This window comes from Triticum aestivum, chromosome 3A (assembly GCF_018294505.1).
Source record: "Triticum aestivum cultivar Chinese Spring chromosome 3A, IWGSC CS RefSeq v2.1, whole genome shotgun sequence".
In the NCBI taxonomy this organism is placed as follows: Eukaryota; Viridiplantae; Streptophyta; class Magnoliopsida; order Poales; family Poaceae; genus Triticum; species Triticum aestivum.
In genome coordinates this window covers 480866982-480887728 of record NC_057800.1, presented here as the reverse complement: position 1 = coordinate 480887728, position 20747 = coordinate 480866982, and the positions used below count along the sequence as shown (strand labels likewise).

General features: G+C 45.0%; 1 protein-coding gene across 1 annotated transcript; it reads left to right on the top strand.

The window, feature by feature from the left end:
* Positions 1-3143: 3143 nt before the first annotated feature.
* Positions 3144-13072, top strand: LOC123061742 (V-type proton ATPase subunit B 2). Its single transcript, XM_044484979.1, has 15 exons — positions 3144-3427; positions 4372-4451; positions 4550-4605; positions 4682-4780; positions 8598-8657; positions 8860-8971; positions 9051-9259; positions 10101-10229; positions 10313-10450; positions 11178-11328; positions 11546-11628; positions 12081-12128; positions 12240-12293; positions 12377-12460; positions 12550-13072. Exons 2-15 carry the CDS (start codon positions 4394-4396, stop codon positions 12733-12735), a joined length of 1467 nt encoding a protein of 488 aa, XP_044340914.1. The 5' UTR covers positions 3144-3427; positions 4372-4393; the 3' UTR covers positions 12736-13072.
* Positions 13073-20747: the final 7675 nt, after the last annotated feature.

Sequence of the window (20747 nt, the reverse complement as noted above, 5' to 3'; positions counted from 1 at the left end):
CACCGGCTGACGCCGCTGCTCCGGCCCGCGTGCCTCGCCCCGCCGCGCTGGGCTACGGCCTCCGCCAGCGCCCCCCTGTTGCGTCGTTCGGGTGCACAGGCGCCCGCGCCCGTTACGCGCAAAACCACCAAGATCCCCCTGAGCCACGGACACGGGGCCCCAGAACGTTTTATTAAAAAAAAGAATTAAAAAATAAATATAAAAATATATAACTAACTAATTAATTAATTAATTACAGAAATAATTAACTTAATTAATTTTGATTAAGTAAACTAAACAAATAATTAATTTAATTAAACATTAGTTATCTAATTAATCTGGTTAGTTAATTAGCTAATTAATTAGCATGACAGTGGGGCCCACCCCTAATTAATTTTGATTAAGTTTAATTAAACTGTTTAATTAAAATGTGTCACTGACCAGTGGGACCCACTGGTCAGGTTGACCAGTCAACTCTGTTGACTGCTGACGTTAGCATGACATCATGCTGATGTCATAAAACCAAATTTCGAATTAAATTAAAATAATTAATTAAATTCCAGAAATTAATAATATCTTTAGAAAATCATATCTTTTAATCCGTAACTCGGATTAAATTATTTTCAACATGAAAGTTGCTCAAAACGACGAGACCAATCCGGATACGCAGCCCGTTCGTGTGCCAGACATCCCTAACATAGCAAACACGCAACTTTCCCCCTCCGGTTCATCTGTCCGAAAACGCAAAACACCGGGGATACTTCCCCGGATGTTTCCCCCCTTCACCGGTATCACCTCATACCGCGTTAGGGCACCCCTAGCACCGTTACTTGTCTTGTCATGCATCGTTATGCATCTGTTTGCATTGTATTCATTGTTTCTTCCCCCTCCTCTTCCGCTAGACACCGAGACCGACGCCGCTGCTACCCAGTACGACTACGGAGTTGACGACCCTTCTCTCTTGCCAGAGCAACCAGGCAAGCCCCCCCTTTGATCACCAGATATCACCTACTCTTCTCTATACTACTTGCATTAGAGTAGTGTAGCATGTTACTGCTTTCCGTTATTCCTATCCTGATGCATAGCCTGTCCTTGCTACTACTGTTGTTACCATTACCTGCTATCCTACTGCTTAGTATAGGATGCTAGTGTTCCATCAGTGGCCCTACACTCTTGTCCGTCTGCCATTTTATACTACTGGGCCTTGATCACTTCGGGAGGTGATCACGGGCATATACAATATACTTTACACAGTTACATTACCTGTGATACTGTTCGGAGATGGGGGCTGAAGGGGCAGGTGGCTCCATCCCGGTAGAGGTGGGCCTGGGTTCCCGACGGCCCCCGACTATTACTTTGAGGCGGAGCGACAGGGCAGGTTGAGACCACCTAGGAGAGAGGTGGGCCTAGCCCTGGTCGGCGTTCGCAGATACTTAACACGTTTAACGAGATCTTGGTATTTGATCTGAGTTTGGCTATTGGCCTATACGCACTAACCATCTACGCGGGGACAGTTATGGGCACTCAACGTCGTGGTATCAGCCGAAGCCTTCGTGACGTCAGCGACTGAGTGGCGCGCGCCAGATTGGACCGTAAGCCTGCTCTTGTATTAAGGGGGCTAGTTCTGCTTCCGACCGCGTACGCAACGTGCAGGTGTGCAATGGGCGATGGGCCCAGACCCCTGCGCCATAGGATTTAGACCGGCGTGCTGACCTCTTTGTTGTGCCTAGGTAGGGCTGCGATGTGTTGATCTTCCGAGACCGGGCATGACCCAGGAAAGTGTGTCCGGCCAAATGGGATCGAGCGTGTTGGGATATGTGGTGCACCCCTGCAGGGAAGTTAATCTATTCGAATAGCCGTGATCTTCGGTAACTCGTCTATGATCGAGCTCTTGTATTCGAGCCCTCGAGGCCCCTGGCTTGTAATATGATGCTTGTATGACTTATTTTATTTGTAGAGTTGTGTTGTGATATCTTCCCGTGAGTCCTTGATCTTGATCGTACACATTTGCGTGCATGATTAGTGTACGGTTGAATCGGGGGCGTCACAATCCATCATGATGGGGAAATATTTCTTGGGGTGCCTGTGCTCCTTTTCTTGGGCTAGTGCGCCATGGTCTTCGCGAAGGCCATCCGAGCTCCCTCAATGCACATGGAGCACTTCACGACATCAATCCAGAAGACAACATTCCGCAACTTCTACACCAGGTTGAAGTAACTGCTCGGTATTGGCTCTGCAGGCCACAACCGCACACATAGGTCCTTCATGGTTGGTTCCTCCATCCGATGCAGTTCAATCAGCTACTTCATCTGGTTGCTCAGGAGGGGAGGGTGTTCGGGCACCTGGAACTGCGCCTAGAAGAGCCTGTGTTCGGTATCACCCTTTCGAGCTGCATAATGCCTCCGCATCCGCCACACTCCTTGGAAGCTCCGCAAATGCGCCCGAGGAACGCCAAACTCGTGTGAGCAATGCGAACATGTGGCCACCAGACACTCTGCAGTAAGTACAACTTACCATCTGTGATTTGCTTTACTTGACGGAGCTCTTCTTGGGCGCCCCGCGTCTCCGTCCTCGCCTCCTGGATCTCGTGCTTCACCTTGGATAGCTTGGTGGCTTGACCCTTATTCTTCTGCTCAAGGTCCTCACATTTAGTGACGGCATCCTTGAGCTCCTGCTGCACTTCAGCCACTCTGGCCTCATGCTTCTCACTGACAGTTTTCACCATCTTAAGCTCGGCGGCCGCTAGCTCGGCCACCGCCTTCTGTTCAGCCGCCTCTTCCTTGACCTTCTTCAGTTCGGCCTTGAGGCCCTCGACCTCCGTGGTGACAAGTGCAATCATAATTAAGCACCTCCTACTTAGAGATAATCCCGAATACCTTACTAGACAAGGAAAATACAAATTACTACGTCTGGACCAGAATAACCTTGCGCTTTGTCAAACCACTTGTTGACAAGGTCGAGCTCCACATCAGAGCTTTTGAGCTTCCGATTCATTTCTGCCAACTCCGCGGCATTGGCGCCGCCAAAGACGAGGCCTGCACAAACAATGATTTTTGATCCTCTGCTAGATTTTTTCAATCCTGGCAGAGTCTTGGGGAAGGATGGCTGAATCAAGAAGGAAGGAATCCTTCCGGTCTTCCCGACAGCTCCGCTACACACGTTGGCAACGTGACCCGCTCGACTTGTACTCCAGGAGCTTCCCCTCGGCGGGACCCACTCAAGCAGCTAGATCGCGTCGATCTGCACCGTCCACGACAACCTATCGCACCACGCGGACGGCCCAGATCTTCAGATCCCGGATCAGAGAACGTCGCTAGACAAAACCGCTAATCAAATCAAATCGCATCGCCAGAGCCCCGGGGAACGACACATCGTGGGCGATCCTTTGAAGCCCCCCACATGCGACAGCCAAGCTCCGCCGCGGTCTGCGCTTCCGATCGAATCCGAGGTACGCGCGCGCTGCTCGGATCTCGCCCTCCACCCTCGTCCTCCTCCTCCGCGCTCGATCGGTTCGGCACGCTTAAGCTCGCGCGCGCGCGCGCGCTAGAGATTTGCTTATTTGAGTTGCTCGTAGTCGTAGGAACGAGCAGGCCGGTGGCACCGGGTTGCGGTTCTGCGTTTCAAATCGGCTACGCTGGGGGCAGGTTTTCAGGCCTTCGTACATTTTTCGCCCGGTTCTTTATCTTCCTCGGCCTCTGCTGTGCTCGCGCCTGCGCGTGCAGTTTGTGATGTCTCTGGACTCTGGAGTGCGGTCATCGGATCAACCGATGTACTAGAAGTCTGTAGACTAGTCAACGACAAGGTGAGGGAGGGAAGGATTTTTTACGGTGTGTTGTCTCTAGGAACAACCGATGTAAGGCCGAGATTTTGCTAGCCTTTTGAGTTTGGTTTGGTGTTCTGAAACTATGCCTTTTAGCGAGCTCGGTGCGTAAAAACTGTTTCTCATATATGTGAAATTCGAGCTAGTAATGTCGAGTTAACTTTTGTTTCTGAAGTACCATTTTCCAGTAAGCGGCACTTCACAATTGGCTTCTATGTTCCCCATGTAATCGAAAGCTTAACTTTGTCAGGATATTGTTGATATTTTTGATTCAAACAGTATTATCTAGCTTATACTTCCCAGAGTACACGATTTAACTGACAGGTGTATTAGATCATGACTCCAGTGTTTTATATGCTCGACAGCTTTATTGATCAATTTTCCTAGATCACTGTGTGAAATGAAAAGATACAACCATCAATAAGCAATTTTACTTATTGATCAATTAGGCCCGGGGTACGCCTCCATTTCCAAAAACTAATTGAATTAGCATATGATAGTCTTCTAGGGATTTCTTTGGTTTGCAATGCATTTTGTTAATTTAGTCTACTCTGTTAATGTTGGTATATCAGGCTTCCTCTAAATTTCAAAAACATGGTTGTTGCAAACGGCAATGTCGACATGGAGGAAGGAACCCTTGAAATCGGGATTGGTATGCATTTTCTATTTATCTCCATATGAGTATCTTCACATCACTGATAATCTGGTAAAGATAATGCACACCTTCTAACAGTTCTCTTTGTATTGCAGAGTACAGGACAGTTTCTGGAGTTGCTGGTCCTCTTGTGATTCTTGACAAAGTGAAGGTATCCTCACTTCACACCAGTTTTCGTGATTTAATGTTTGATAAAAAAAAATTTGATCCTGAAGCTGTCATTTTAGGGTCCTAAATACCAAGAAATCGTCAACATACGATTGGGAGATGGCACAACTAGGCGTGGTCAGGTGCTTGAAGTTGATGGAGAGAAAGCTGTGGTTCAGGTATATATATTAGTGTGAGAAATATCATAGCGGCATTAAAAATGAAGATCATATTACTGTTTTTCAGAAGTTGTCAATTCATCACCTATTGATGGGATCGTTTATTCAAATTTATTTAGAATAATACTTTGATCGGAAAAACAGATACTCCCTCCGTCCCAAAATAAGTGTCTCAAGCGAGTTAGTACAAAGTTGAGACACTTATTTTGGGACGGAGGGAGTACCATATACGGCTTACCTCATATTCTATCAAACCTCCAAAGACTAAGCTCATATGCTGTCTATAGCCATAATCTTCTTGGTCGTACTGGAAACAAGTATGCAACATTCCTATCACATTATCTCAATTTAAGCATCATTTAACAGTTAGCTGTATTTGTCTTTATGTTGTCTCAACATAGCCGGTCCCAAGCCCGGGTAATGGAGGAGGGTTGTGATAGGCTTGGCGAGCCAATGTAAAAACTCAGCCACTCTTATGGAGATGAAACCCAAAAGATTTTCGTTGGGGCGTAACCCTCTCAGCGACGCACCACATCGGAACCCGGGTGTGGTGGAAAATGGGCAAGGGCCGGGCCGTCACCCCCCAGGTGGGGCGCCGTATCTTGATCCAGATACGGTGGCAAGTGAGCGAGGATCGGGTCGTCGCATCCTTAGTGGCGCGCTACATCGGCGCTCGGATGTAGTGGAAAATGAGCAAGGGTCTTCGCATTTGACTCGACGAGTGCGAAGGGTAAGGAAGCTAGCCGAGCCTAGGAGGATTCGCTTAGGTAGCTGGAACATAGGGTCTCTGACAGGAAAGCTTCGGGAGCTAGTTGATGCAGCGGTGAGGAGAGGTGTTGATATCCTTTGCGTCCAAGAAACCAAATGGAGAGGACAGAAGGCGAAGGAGGTGGAGGATACCGGCTTCAAGCTATGGTACACGGGGATGGCTGCAAACAGAAATGGCGTAGGCATCTTGATCAACAAGAGCCTCAAGTATGGAGTGGTAGACGTCAAGAGACGTGGGGACCGGATTATCCTGGTCAAGCTGGTAGTTGAGGACTTGGTTCTCAATGTTATCAGCGCGTATGCCCCGCAAGTAGGCCACAATGAGAACACCAAGAGGGAGTTCTGGGAAGGCCTGGAAGACATGGTTAGGAGTGTACCGATTGGTGAGAAGCTCTTCATAGGAGGACACCTCAATGGCCACGTGGGTACATCTAACACAGGTTTTGAAGGGGCGCATGGGGGCTTTGGCTATGGCATCAGGAATCAAGAATGAGAAGATGTTTTAAGCTTTGCTCTAGCCTACAACATGATTGTAGCCAACACCCTCTTTAGAAAGAGAGAATCACATCTGGTGACTTTTAGTAATGGCCAACACTCTAGCCAGATTGATTTCATCCTCTCGAGAAGAGAAGATAGGCGTGCGTGCCTATACTGTAAGGTAATACCTGGAGAGAGTGTTGTACCCCAGCATAAGCTGGTGGTTGCTGACTTCCGCTTTCGGATTCGTGTCCAGCGGGATAAGCGTGCCAAAGTCGCTAGAACGAAGTGGTGGAAGCTCAAGGGGGAGGTAGCTCAGGCGTTCAAGGAGAGGGTCATTAAGGAGGGCCCTTGGGAGGAAGGAGGGGATGCAGACAATGTGTGGATGAAGATGGCGACTTGCATTCGTAAGGTGGCCTCAAAGGAGTTTGGAGTGTCCAGGGGAAGGAGAAGTGAAGATAAGGATACCTGGTGGTGGAATGATGATGTCCAGAAGGCGATTAAAGAGAAAAAAGATTGCTTCAGACGCCTATACCTGGATAGGAGTGCAGACAACATAGAGAAGTACAAGATGGCGAAGAAGGCCGCAAAGCGAGCTGTTGGTGAAGCAAGGGGTCGGGCGTATGAGGACCTCTACCAACGGTTAGGCACGAAGGAAGGCGAAAGGGACATCTATAAGATGGCCAAGATCCGAGAGAGGAAGACGAGGGTTATTGGCCAAGTCAAATGCATCAAGGACGGAGCAGGCCAACTCTTGGTGAAGGACGAGGAGATTAAGCATAGATGGCGGGAGTACTTATACAAGCTGTTAAATGGGGAGAATGAGAGTTCTACCATTGAACTGGACGACTCCTTTGATGAGACCAGCATGCGTTTTGTGCGTCGAATCCAGGAGTCTGAGGTCAAGGAGGCTTTAAAAAGGATGAAGTGAGGCAAGGCGATGGGCCCGGATTGTATCCCCATTGAGGTGTGGAAAGGTCTCAGGGACATAGCGATAGTATGGCTAACCAAGCTTTTCAACCTCATTTTTCGGGCAAACAAGATGCCAGAAGAATGGAGACGGAGTATACTAATACCAATCTTCAAGAACAAGGAGGATGTTCAGGGTTGTACTAATTACCGTGGAATTAAGCTGATGAGCCATACAATGAAGCTATGGGAGAGAGTCATTGAGCACCGCTTAAGAAGAATGACAAGCGTGACCAAAAACCAGTTTGGTTTCATGCCTGGGAGGTCGACCATGGAAGCCATTTTCTTGGTACGACAACTTATGGAGAGATATAGGGAGCAAAAGGACTTGCATATGGTGTTCATTGACTTGGAGAAGGCCTATGATAAGATACCACGGAATGTCATGTGGTGGGCCTTGAAGAAGCACAAAGTCCCAGCAAAGTACATTACCCTCATCAAAGACATGTACGATAATGTTGTGACAAGTGTTCGAACAAGTGATGTCGACATTGATGACTTCCCGATTAAGATAGGACTGCATCAAGGGTCGGCTTTGAGCCCTTATCTTTTTGCATTGGTGATGGATGAGGTCACAAGGGATATACAAGGAGATATCCCATGGTGTATGCTCTTTGCGGATGATGTGGTGCTAGTTGACGATAGCCGGGCGGGGGTAAATAGGAAGTTAGAGTTATGGAGACAAACCTTGGAATCGAAAGGGTTTAGGCTTAGTAGGACTAAAACCGAGTACATGATGTGTGGTTTCAGTACTACTAGGTGTGAGGAGGAGGAGGAGGTTAGCCTTGATGGCCAGGTGGTACCTCAGAAGGACACCTTTCGGTATTTGGGGTCAATGCTGCAGGAGGATAGGGGTATTGATGAAGATGTGAACCATCGGATCAAAGCCGGATGGATGAAGTGGCGCCAAGCTTCTGGCATTCTCTGTGACAAGAGAGTGCCACAAAAGCTAAAAGGCAAGTTCTACAGGATGGCGGTTCGACCCGCAATATTGTATGGAGCTGAGTGTTGGCCGACTAAAAGGCGACATGTTCAACAGTTAGGTGTGGCGGAGATGCGTATGTTGAGATGGATGTGTAGCCACACGAGGAAGGATCGAGTCCGGAATGATGATATACTAGATAGAGTTGGGGTAGCACCAATTGAAGAGAAGCTTGTCCAACAACGTCTGAGATGGTTTGGGCATATTCAGCGCAGGCCTCCAGGAGCTCTAGTGCATAGCGGACGGCTAAAGCGTGCGGAGAATGTCAAGAGAGGGCGGGGTAGACCGAATTTGACATGGGAGGAGTCCGTTAAGAGAGACTTGAAGGATTGGAGTATCACCAAAGAGCTAGCTATGGACAGGGGTGCTGGAAGCTTGCTATACATGTGCCAGAGCCATGAGTTGGTTGCGAGATCTTATGGGTTTCACCTCTAGCGTACCCCAACTTGTTTGGGACTAAAGGCTTTGTTGTTGTTGTTGTTGTATTTGTCTTTTCATCGTCTTCAGTTCACCTCACACATTGAGATGAGTTCAAACTCGGGTTATATATTAATGTACAGTTTTTCCTTTTCAACCTACCTTTCTTTCATTGTTCATGAAACTTGAGAAAATCACTCGCAGGTTTTTGAGGGAACTTCTGGTATTGACAACAAATATACAACTGTGCAATTCACTGGTGAGGTAATATCGATTTCCCATGAAACTTGTGCTCACATATAGCAATAAAGATGCTCTTTTGCACTTCTCATAAATTGGTGTCAATGGATAATTTTCTGTTTAATTGACTACTATTGAGTGGTCTTTGTGCTATTGCTTAATTTTTTTAAAGAAAATTGTTCTGCATTTTGGCTCATTAATATCTTGTTCTTTTTGAATTTTAAAGGTTCTAAAAACTCCAGTATCACTGGATATGCTTGGCCGCATTTTCAATGGTTCTGGGAAACCTATAGATAATGGCCCACCAATTTTACCAGAGGCGTACCTGGATATTTCCGGTAAGAGTTAGCTGGGTTCAAATATGCAGAAGATTTCAGGCTACATAGGTTTTGATATTGTTTTGTCAATCTCGTACAGGAAGTTCTATCAATCCCAGCGAACGGACATACCCTGAAGAAATGATTCAGACTGGCATATCTACAATTGATGTGATGAATTCTATAGCTCGTGGTCAGAAGATACCTCTGTTCTCCGCTGCAGGTCTGCCACACAATGAAATTGCTGCTCAGATTTGTCGTCAGGCTGGGCTGGTAAAGCGTAAAGAGAAGACTGACAATATCTTGGAGGTATATATAAAGCCAAAGCAATTATTGGATGCCCACAGTATTTATCTATTAAAATTATTTGCATAACTCTCGGAAGTAGCCAGAAATAATTATAATGAAGCTGAAGCTGAAATAACTAACTAATTTTGATGGTTGTTTGCTCCATCAACCAGGCTTGTACACTGATGTGTGACTTTTCTATGGACCATCCAAACCTTCCTCGCCGTACTAAAAAGTTCTAAACACACTCGAAATGATTAGTTTTGGATGAGTTTGATGGAAAAAATATCCACCTGCACATTATGAAATAAATTTTCTTCTAAACTACATAGTATGGCATCACATGTTGGATCATTATTGTCCATTTATTATTCTGGGTGCTGTAGCGATGCTTGCGGTAGGCAACTCTATATGTTAATCCGTGTCCTCTTGGGATGGCCTGTGAATCATAATTTATAGCATGGACTTGCAATACATTGTTATTTTCTGTGGTCTTTGTTCTACCTTCGAAGAAGTAGCTACTTATATCGTGTACAATCTTGGTATGGTTTACATGGCACGGTGGTGAAGTACTCCCCACTTGTGCCAAGAGGTCTCTGCATTGTGCAGGGGCAAGGCTTGCCTCGTATAATCCTTCCACATACCCCACCTGGCATGGGAGCTTCTAGCACTGGGTCTGTCCTTGGTCTGGTTTACATGGCAAAGTTTAGTTTGCAAGTGGTAATAATAATAGTTTAATTAACAGTGGCTACTAATTCATATAATTCTCAGTTACATTTATTTATTCCGAACATCCTATCGTGTCTTTTCTCCATGCTAGATCATTAGTTTGACATCCACACATCTGCTACAATTGTTGTAGAATGCCGAGGAAGACAATTTTGCTATTGTCTTTGCAGCTATGGGAGTAAACATGGAAACAGCACAATTTTTCAAGCGTGATTTTGAGGAGAATGGTTCGATGGAGAGAGTTACCTTATTTCTTAATCTGGTACATCTGCATACCTTTTTCCCTCTCTTTTTCCTTCCTTCACCTGTTGCTCTAAGGATTTTACCCCTTGCTTTTGTTCATAGGCAAATGATCCAACCATCGAGCGTATTATTACTCCAAGAATTGCTCTCACAACAGCGGAGTACTTGGCATATGAGTGCGGGAAGCATGTTCTTGTCATCCTGACTGACATGAGTTCATATGCAGATGCACTTCGTGAAGTAAGGGCTCTTATCTCCAGTAATATTTTCCTAGGTTTCTGTTAGCAACATAACCCTTAATGTTTTTAATCTCGAGTCTTTTTACCTGTTCCAAGAAATCTCGACATAGATATTTATAATAGAAAACACATATTTGTAGAGCCAATCTTCGCATATAAGATTCCTTTTGCTAAGATATCATTCATAATTAACAATAACTTGCACTTTTTTTTATCTGAGCAATAACTTGAATATTGTATGTGAATCTAAGTTATAACTTCCTTTGGGTAAACTGCCATCTACTGTTTATTTATTATCAATAGGAGCTAAATATTTACTATTGCAGGTATACCAGTTTATACTTTTGTGTTACAATGACTTATTTAAAAATTTGTTAAGCTTCATGCACTAGGCAACGCAAAAACTCCGAACTGATGGAAAGGGCTAGGCAATCCACATATACACTTCAACGAGATTCACATACAATATTTAAGTTATTGCTCAGATAAAAAAAAGTGTAAGCTATTGATAATTATGAATGATATCTTAGCAAAATGAATTTTAATGCAAAGATGATGTCATAAATAATTAAAGTTCTGGTTGCAATGTTGGCTGAGGACAGTGGATTTTTGTGTGTAGTTCTTGTATGGTCTGGATTTAACTGATCCTTCAGTGTATTTTCCTGATTCATTCTCAGTTCCCTTGCTCTATATGGACGTACATTTACCTTCTGCTTTTTTCCTTTCAGGTCTCTGCTGCTCGAGAGGAAGTGCCTGGAAGGCGTGGTTATCCTGGTTATATGTATACTGACTTGGCAACTATCTATGAGCGTGCTGGTCGTATAGAAGGAAGAAAAGGATCAATTACGCAGATACCTATTTTAACCATGCCTAATGATGGTCAGTTAATGATATATTCTTGCTTTTCCACCAAATGTTTTATGACGCGACATATTTTCTGTACTTCAATGTAACTATGTAAATGTAGAGTTGATTTAACTGAGGAAGAATAGTAGGATGTGTTCTGTAATTATCACTCCAAAACAAACTACATTCGTAAAATTTGTTCAGTATTTCTGGCAAAAGATATTGTTATCTAAGTTTCTAACTGTTGTAGATATTACCCATCCAACTCCTGATCTTACTGGTTACATCACCGAGGGGCAGATCTACATTGACAGGCAGCTACATAATCGGCAGGTATTGTAAACTGCCCAGTTGGGTACTAAACTTTATAGATGATCCCTAAATGCGCAGTAAACTTAGCATATGTTCTAAGGCTGCTATTAGGACTTCTGATCCGAACAAGAAAGGTGACTAGACTTAAGATAGTCAATTTGCGGAGGCAATGACTTTTTTTTCTTTGCTGAGACAGGATACATACGTAGCGCCTCTGTAGAACTCTTCGTTCTATGAAATAAATAATTTACCAGTCTCTTTAAATTGAGGATGCAGCTTGTTGCCTTACCTTCAGAAATAGAAAAATGATAGTTTGTCTGTAACAGTAACTTAGCAAACAGGAAACCCTCTACTGGTCTAAATGACTCAGCCCGGGAGGATCATAATTAACTCAGATCAATATTTTTGTTGCTCCTATTTGAGTAGTATCTCAAAATTTATGCCTGACCGTGTTGCTAATATCTATCTGGCAGATATATCCACCAATCAATGTCCTTCCCTCGCTTTCGCGGCTCATGAAGGTATGATTTTTTTGCTACTAAAGAAAATTGTGACAATCGACACCCAAATATAGTGATACAAGCATTATCAGTGAGGTCTATAACTGCTTACCTGTTCTGGATCTTTTGCAGAGCGCTATTGGCGAAGGCATGACTCGCCGGGATCATTCTGATGTCTCAAACCAGGTTCGCTAGAGATTCCCATAATCTGCAGCCTACACGATCTTATTCGAGAATATGGATCGGTTAATCACATGTTTTCCTTTCAGCTATATGCCAATTACGCCATAGGCAAAGACGTGCAGGCGATGAAGGCAGTGGTTGGAGAGGAAGCACTGTCATCAGAGGACTTGGTAACCTCGAACTTGCACTGACTTTTCACTTTATTTTCTGAATTGTTTTGAAGCTCCTTATCAACTGAACTATTGGAAAATGATGGCAGCTCTACCTTGAGTTCCTCGACAAGTTTGAGCGGAAGTTTGTGGCTCAGGGAGCATATGACACACGAAACATCTTCCAGTCGCTTGACCTTGCCTGGACCTTACTCCGCATCTTCCCCCGTGAGCTGCTCCACCGTATACCGGCGAAGACCCTTGATCAGTTCTACAGTCGTGATGCCTCCCACTAAGTCAGAATTTGGGCGCCATCATGGAAATTGGTTGTTGTTGTGCAATAAACCGGTGCCAGGGGCTCAGTTAATATATATTGTGCTATCCTCCCAATTTGTAGTTCAAACTTGTGCTAGCATTAGCAAAACATCAATTCTTTTGACAAAAAACATGATTTATCTAGCAATTTGGGCAACATTGATGCTCAAATTGCGTCATGTATCATCTTGCTGAGGACAATTGTTGCAAGGAAGGGGAATAATGGAGGATAAGTTCCTCGCAAAATAACAATAATCGAGAACAAGTTGAGCTGGGCATTATGGACTTTTGAATAAAGAGTAAAACGATTTGCATCTACGGTCAGCTATTAGGCATACAGCTTGTTGATGATTTCATACTAAGAGGATCTCGAACATTAGCCTTAAAAACAAAGTCGTGCCCAAAAAAACTGCTTTTAGGTCACTTCGGGCAAAAAAGAAACACATCAACAGCGGCTTTATACATATATGTTGGCCAAACAAATTTAGGCCCCACCCAAATAAATGCTACAACTGATGAAAATATACATCACCAGCAGCAGCTGCCCAGAAACCAATTCAGCTACCGTGGGAACCCCAACCACCCAAAGTGAAACTTAATGCATCCAACTCGCCTCCTCACCGCGATCGCCGTCGGCCCATTCTCACTGCCGCCACTCCGTCGGCCATCCCCAACTCCACCGGCTGAGACCCACCGTGATCCCATCAACCGCCACCGAAGCTTGGAATGTCGACGCAGATTCTGGTCATTTCCCCACCCATCTACCGGCCGAAATGGTCGGCACCGCACCACCATCAGCCGCTGAGGTCGATTAGCGGCCAGGAGACCTCCAATTGCCTAGCGCGGCCACCGCTGAGCCGCAGTTCCGTTTGGAGCCCTCGACGCTCACGCGACACGAAGCCACCAGAGTTGGCAGCACCCACGGCCCCTGGTCCCTCTTTATGCCATTCCTAGGTGGCCCGACGACTATCTCGGCCCCGGCGAGCTACGCTGACAAGAATTGGCCTCGATGTCCCTGCGACCGTCAGATCCACCTCTCGCATGCCGTTTGATCCTTGCGAGGGCATCCAAACTGAAATTGTAGAGAACTAGTTTTGGGTCTGTTGGAAAAGCAGAAAAAACTCTTGGAAGCATAAAACCTTCTCTCCCCACACCTAAAATCAATTTGAAGGCATCCATTTTTGGACTGTTGTTGGAGACGCTCTATGTACTAGTTTGGGCCTCCGAGGCACCAGAGATATTATGAAGTGATGGAAATGAAAGAAAGAGAGTGAAAACTTTGAGGGACAGCTTGAATTTTGAAAGTGTTAGCCTTAGTTCTAATGCTTGTGCCCCTCTCTCCATCTCAAAATAAGTGTCTCAACTTTGTACTAAATTTAGTACAAAATTATACAATACAAGCTCAAGCTGCAACCTCACAAGCGCAAAAGGTACCCCAAGACTTACACAAAATTTCTCCATCAACCACCTAACAACATTTGATGCGAATCGGCTCCTTGTGGAGCTCGACGACCTCCCCTCCGCCATAGTCACACTCATCGCCGCCAACACCAAATGTGGTCGCTAGGGATCAAACTCACGAGTCCGGGCCACCGAAGCACCTCCATGGCTTGGCAACCTCGAACATGGACACTCCTCTTTCCTACGGCGTAACGCTGCGACGGCGCTCCAAGCTTGATTAAGTACTCTGGTACTCACACGATTAGAACATTCAGCCCCCACCCCTAGTCATATTGACATCCTCCCTAGTCCCTACTATTTCCACTAAAAAACAAACACATCAATTCTAATAATTTTACTTTTACTCTATTGGCATTCTCATTGTCAACCAAGACTCTCCCTTTGAGGATTCTAAAAAAAAGATACTCCCTTCCAGTCATCTAAAAGTTGTTGTTTTAGATATCAGTCGGTCCTTCGGTCCTCAAAATACAACTTTAATCAGTGATCATGTACTAAAATCGAGAGCTAACATAGGTCCATGGCCTTTTTTTATAACACGGTATAGGTGCTTCGTAGTCGATGATAACGTATCCTCCCACTGAAAGGGTATCGCCGGAAATCCTGTAATAAATATGAGTAATAGGATGTCAGGGAAACGACACCTACGGGATCACGTGGATCCCTTCTACGGTTTGGCAGGGAAGAGGGGTGTGCAAAGAGTAGGTCTAACGATCAACACGATGGGTTTTTATCCAGGTTTGGGCCGCTCAGCAGCGTAAAACCCTAGTCCTGCTTGAGTGTATATTCTGTGTTCTTAAGCTTCGGCTAGCTGCTATGCATGCAAGCTGGGCCGAGAGGTTCAAAAGTTTGAATGCTCCTCGAGTACGCCTTGGGCCTCCTTTTACATGTTCAAGGGGTTGCCACAGTGGCACACAGGAGGTATAAAGTAGCTACAATGTCTATGTTTATCACCGGCGTCTTAGGAAAAACGCATTAAATGCGCTGCTTACGTGCCCCCTAGCTTTATCGGGGACGGAAACGGATCCCGTCCTGTCCATCGCCGCCTTTCCCTGTCTTGACATGCATCCAGGCTAAAGAGGCATGCAATGCCAGGCTGGCTGGCTAGCCGCTGCGCTGGAACAGCGGCAGGCTCTTCACGAAGATCTGCATGCCACCACGCAGGTGCTTGCCAGGCTGGCAGGCCAGTCAGTGCGTTGGGGTGGTGGCGGAACCTGGCCAGGTGCGAATCTCGTCGGGCCTTGTACTCTTCCCCGGCAAGGACCTTGCCGGGGGCTTAGCAATTCATCTCGGCAAGGATCTCGCCGGGGGCTTCGCGAGCCACCCTGGCAAGGATCTGACGGGGCCTCCGCTTCTGGTCTTCTATTCTCTAATCACTGGCTTGACTGCTTCTCTAGTGATCTTGTTTTTATCCTTGATCGTCCTCTTCAGGCCTTGCCGCAGGTGTGGCTACGACTGCCCGTGCACAAGTATGGGGTGCTAAAGGCCCAGACTTTAGCACACCGACAGGAGCCCCTGGGCCTGGGCCACACACGGGTGCGGGGAAGTGTTGGGCTATAGGCCCAAACAGTGCACGGGCACGCGTGGCAGCGGTCGACTGCTATAATCTTCTCGTCTGTCGTGCTTGCAGCGGCCCGTGAATAGCCTTTATTCACGGGATGGTAACCGCCGTTTCACCCTCCCACTACTGAAGGAATTATGCCCTAGAGGCAATAATAAAGTCGTTATTTATATTTCCTTATATCATGATCAATGTTTTATTATTCATGCTAGAATTGTATTAACCGGAAACTTAGTACATGTGTAAATACATAGACAAACAGAGTGTCCCTAGTATGCCTCTACTTGACTAGCTCGTTAATCAAAGATGGTTAAGTTTCCTAACCATAGACATGTGTTGTCATTTGATGAACGGGGTCACATCATTAGAGAATGATGTGATGGACAAGACCCATCTGTTAGCTTAGCATAATGATCGTTTAGTTTTATTGCTATTGCTTTCTTCATGACTTATACATATTCCTCTGACTATGAGATTGTGCAACTCCCGAATACTGGAGGAACACTTTGTGTGCTATCAAACGTCACAACGTAACTGGGTGATTATAAAGATGCTCTACAGGTCTCTCCGAAGGTACTCCCACTTAGATAGACATCCCTCTAGTCATCTAACTAATCACGTGATCCATATCAACTAAACCATGTTCGATCATCATGTCAGATGGAGTAGGTTTCAATGGTGAACATCACTATGTTGATCATATCTACTATATGATTCACGTCCGACCTTTCGGTCTCAGTGTTCCGAGGCCATATCTGCATATGCTAGGCTCGTCAAGTTTAACCCGAGTATTCTGCACGTGCAAAACTGGCTTGCACCCGTTGTATGTGAACGTAGAGCTTATCACACCCGATCATCACACTACAAAAAAAATGCACTTCCGTGATGATACATGTTTGTCACAGTAGGTCGCATTTTCTGTCATGCATGTACATCCATGACAATTTTATGATAGAATCAAGATAGTCATACCTATACTGTCGTAGAAGTGTTCCATGACATTACCAAAATTATCATCACGGAAGTGTCCACTTCCATGACGATAAATCCTGCGTCACAGAAGTGTTTTCGTCAAGGGTGACCGACACATGGCATCCACCGTAACGAAACACCGTTAAGCTATCAGGTCGGGTTTGGATCCGATAACCCGTTAACAGCCCCGACCAATGGGGATTTTCCACGTGTAAAATCATCATTGGTTGGAGGAAACACGCGTCGGCTCATCGTTGGGACAGATATCATCCACTCATTGGACAGAAGGCGCCTATGATACGTCGACACGTGGCACGACCCAACAGAGGCCCATTCCTGTGAGAAGGCCGACCCGTTTGACTTGGTCAAAAGGTGGCGGGCTGGCCCATGTAAAGCCTGTTAACGGCATGTTCACATATAGCCCATTTATAGCCCGCTAACCCAAGGCCCGTTATGCCCTATCTGAATTAGGCCCAATAGCGTCATCTGGGCCACCCAATATGATTCCAACCCGTTTTCACTTATGGCCCATCACGTCTTTCGGTCCATATGCGGCCCTATGTAACTCTTGGCCTATTAACGGCCCGTGGTGAAACTGGCCCGTAATGAACAGTGTATCACTTTACACCCATTAACGGCCCATGGTGAAACTGGCCCGTAATGAACAGTGTATCACTTTATACCCATTAACGGCCCGTTATTCCGTTGGGCCGTTTCCAGCCCATATTATCTTTCAGCCTTCTCAGAGCCCATTTATTCTTGGGCTCGTTTCCAGCATTCATTTACTTACGGCCCATTACTGTCATTTTCTGCTTGTGGGCCAAATTCAGCCCGTGGTTACAGTCGGCCCGTTTATGGTCCGTTAATACGTTGGGCCGTTTTCATAGCGTCATCAAATACGACCTATTAACGATGGCCCGTTATGGTCGGCTCATGAACAGATGATTCCAACTCTAGCCCGTTTACGGCCATAATGCGGCCTGTTATTGGCCCATGTTTGGCCAATCGATCATATTGCCCGTATAAGGCCCATTGATGATACGGCCCGTAGAAGGCCCATTGTTTCTACGGCCTATAGAAGGCCCATTGTTTCTACGCCCCGTAGAAGGCCCACTGTTTCTACAACCCGTAGGAGGCCCAGTGTCACTACAGTAAATATTAGCCCATGGTTATTGTGGCCTAGTTTTAAAAAATAGGTTATTGCAGCCACTAGCAAACCGCGAAAAAGAACTGCAATGACTACAAGCAAACAAATAAACAAGACAACAAGGAAATAAATAAGCAAGCAACTTACGCTAGGCTATCACGGCTATCACACATATTACATCCACTAGGCATCAAAGTTCGCCACCAGTGCAAATAAACATTCCAACAAAAGAATATAAAAAACTGAGAGCACTTCAGAAGGCACTAGGCCTGGCCAGGCCGGCCCCCCAAACAGCTGAAGAAGCTGAGTAGACCTCAGTTGTGTCAATGATAGATGCATCAACACTAGATTTAAGGCATGATGGTGTACACGGCAGTCCTATGACATCTTCATTGCATCTTTGACTTCAAGTCGGAGCTGAGCTGAAGCAAGCCTTTCCGCTTTAAGTTAAGACTGAAGAAGTCGAACTGATTGAGGCAGCGACTGCATAGAGGTTGTCTCACACCTGCTGGTGAGTAGCTTCAACTCACTGTCTTCATCAAGACAGGACCTTGGGGTCATCTCGCTGTCCTCAAGATGGTTTGGCTCACTATCTTCCCTAAAGTTCTGCCTGGCGTAAGAGATACGAGTCTGAAAGAGAAACAAGGAGACACGTAACAAGTTTCACAATTATATAAGCAAATAAATGGATCTGTTCTGCATAAGGAACATGTTTTTACAACTACAATTTGAAACTGGTAGTTGTTGCAAACATCCAATCAGATGTAAACAGCAAAGCAAACAACAATGGATGAAATGATGCCTATCCAAAGCTATACTAGAACAAAGTTTGAAGGCTTGAGAAGGATGAACTTACATCACATGTTAACACGGGCTAGACAAAGCCCTTCTCCATGTTGATGGAAGGATAATTCAATAAATTCCCCAAAGAAAATTCTTTATAAGCGTTGTTGCAAAGAGTAAATATAGATCAAATAATATTGGAAGAAACAGAGGATAATGAAGCTCAGGTGCAGACTGATGATACATAATCAAATAGCAATTAATTAAGTACATCGTTACAAGGCAAAAGGGAGAGAGGTACTGACAAGAGCAATGCAGAGCCCATTATTGTTTTGAGATCGTATGATCCTTTGAGCAAGGAGATTCATCTGTAATTAGTTTTCATACAAGAGAGAAGGTAAGGCACAAGCAGAAATTTAGGAGTTCAAATTTTGAATTGATATCATAGACAGTACCTGACGCTAGGCTCCCAGCAGTTCTAATAGGGGTTTGGCCATTGGAGTAGGGGTAAAGTGTGGTACAGTTGGGCCTGTGTTTTCTGTGGCTGCTGATCTATCTGATTTAACAGGTATCACTACCTTTTCCAAATACCTACTTTGTACTCCTTGAGGATCTACACTCACCCCCTTCCTTTTGGACATCTATTACGAAAGAACAACATTTGACTGGAAAAACATAGTGTGACGACACATGGAATAGGTACAGAAAATGGATAGGTATGGCATATACTCATATATGATGCTTAAACTAAGCAGATGGTGTAACAAAGTAGAAGTAATGCAAGAGGTCAGATGCAAAATATGTGCGACCAATACAACTTTGCAAAGTTAGAGCAAGCACCTTGATGGGTGAATAAGATAGGCCATCCTCCACCATGCCAAGTTTGTTAGCCAGTGGATGATTCTGCAGTATTCCTCCCGTGCACCCATTCTCATATTCATTTTGATAATGTTCAATATTTGACATGCATGAAAACATAAAAACAAGTGAGATTTTCTTTGTAATGAAGAAGTGATTCTAATCCAATATTGCCTCCATGTAAACCCCTTTGTGCTATCTCTGCAATTATTTTAAAAGATGCCATGCATGCTGTAATTTGTTTTGTGCATTAATATAATGTGGCCTACTACTCAAAATATGAGAGCTCCAGAAGTGATGACACTTCGCAGATGATAGCTTCAACATATAGTAAAGAAGAACAAGTCGACCTGACCTGACAGATTCAAAATATACTAAGGGAGAACAACTCGACCTGACCAGTCGACCGCAAGAAAAGAGTATCATATTAAAGAAGAGCAGAAAAGCAAGCAGACTGAAGATATTACAAGTCTTTCAATACAATGTCGGTTGGCCACCCATGATGAACCAGAGCGCACAGAGAAATACTATTATTTCCGGTCTCTCCATATGTGGCTCACATGCATTTCGAAACTAAAGTAGGAACATTTAGCTAACCAATTAAACATCTCTCAGTTTTACTAATATCAACAATAATATCAGATATGAATTTGTACAACTAAGCTTGTTTAGCTCGATGGGTGGAGCAGTGCTATTACGACACGAACCACATAGGTTGATTGTGGTCATCATAAAATGGGGAAAACATAAGCATGATGAGTACAGTGTTGACTGTGGCAGTGGGATGGCAGATCTGAAGCTGCAAACCGCGCAAAGGGTAGTTAGCAACCGATGTTTGCTAATATCAGTATCATATCACAATCATATTTGAACAACTAAGCTTTCAAATTCTGAGTGTTCTGTTGTTTAGCTTGAAGGGTGGAGTAATGCTAGTACGACAGAAAGCACCTACGCAGATCATAGTAGAGTAGATAAAAGGGGAAAACCCTAAGCATCAAGAGAAAAATCAGGAAAGTTGAACTAGCTGGACCAGTGGGTGGTGCACATGCTTTTCGAAACGAATATAGGAACATTAGGTGACCAATTAAACGTTCTCTATTTTAGTGATATGAGCGTCATATCAGATTCGTATTTCAACATGTAAGTTTTGGGTTGAGGTCTTGAGGAGCAGTGCTAGCACGACACGAAGCACCTACGATGATGGTAGTGAATAT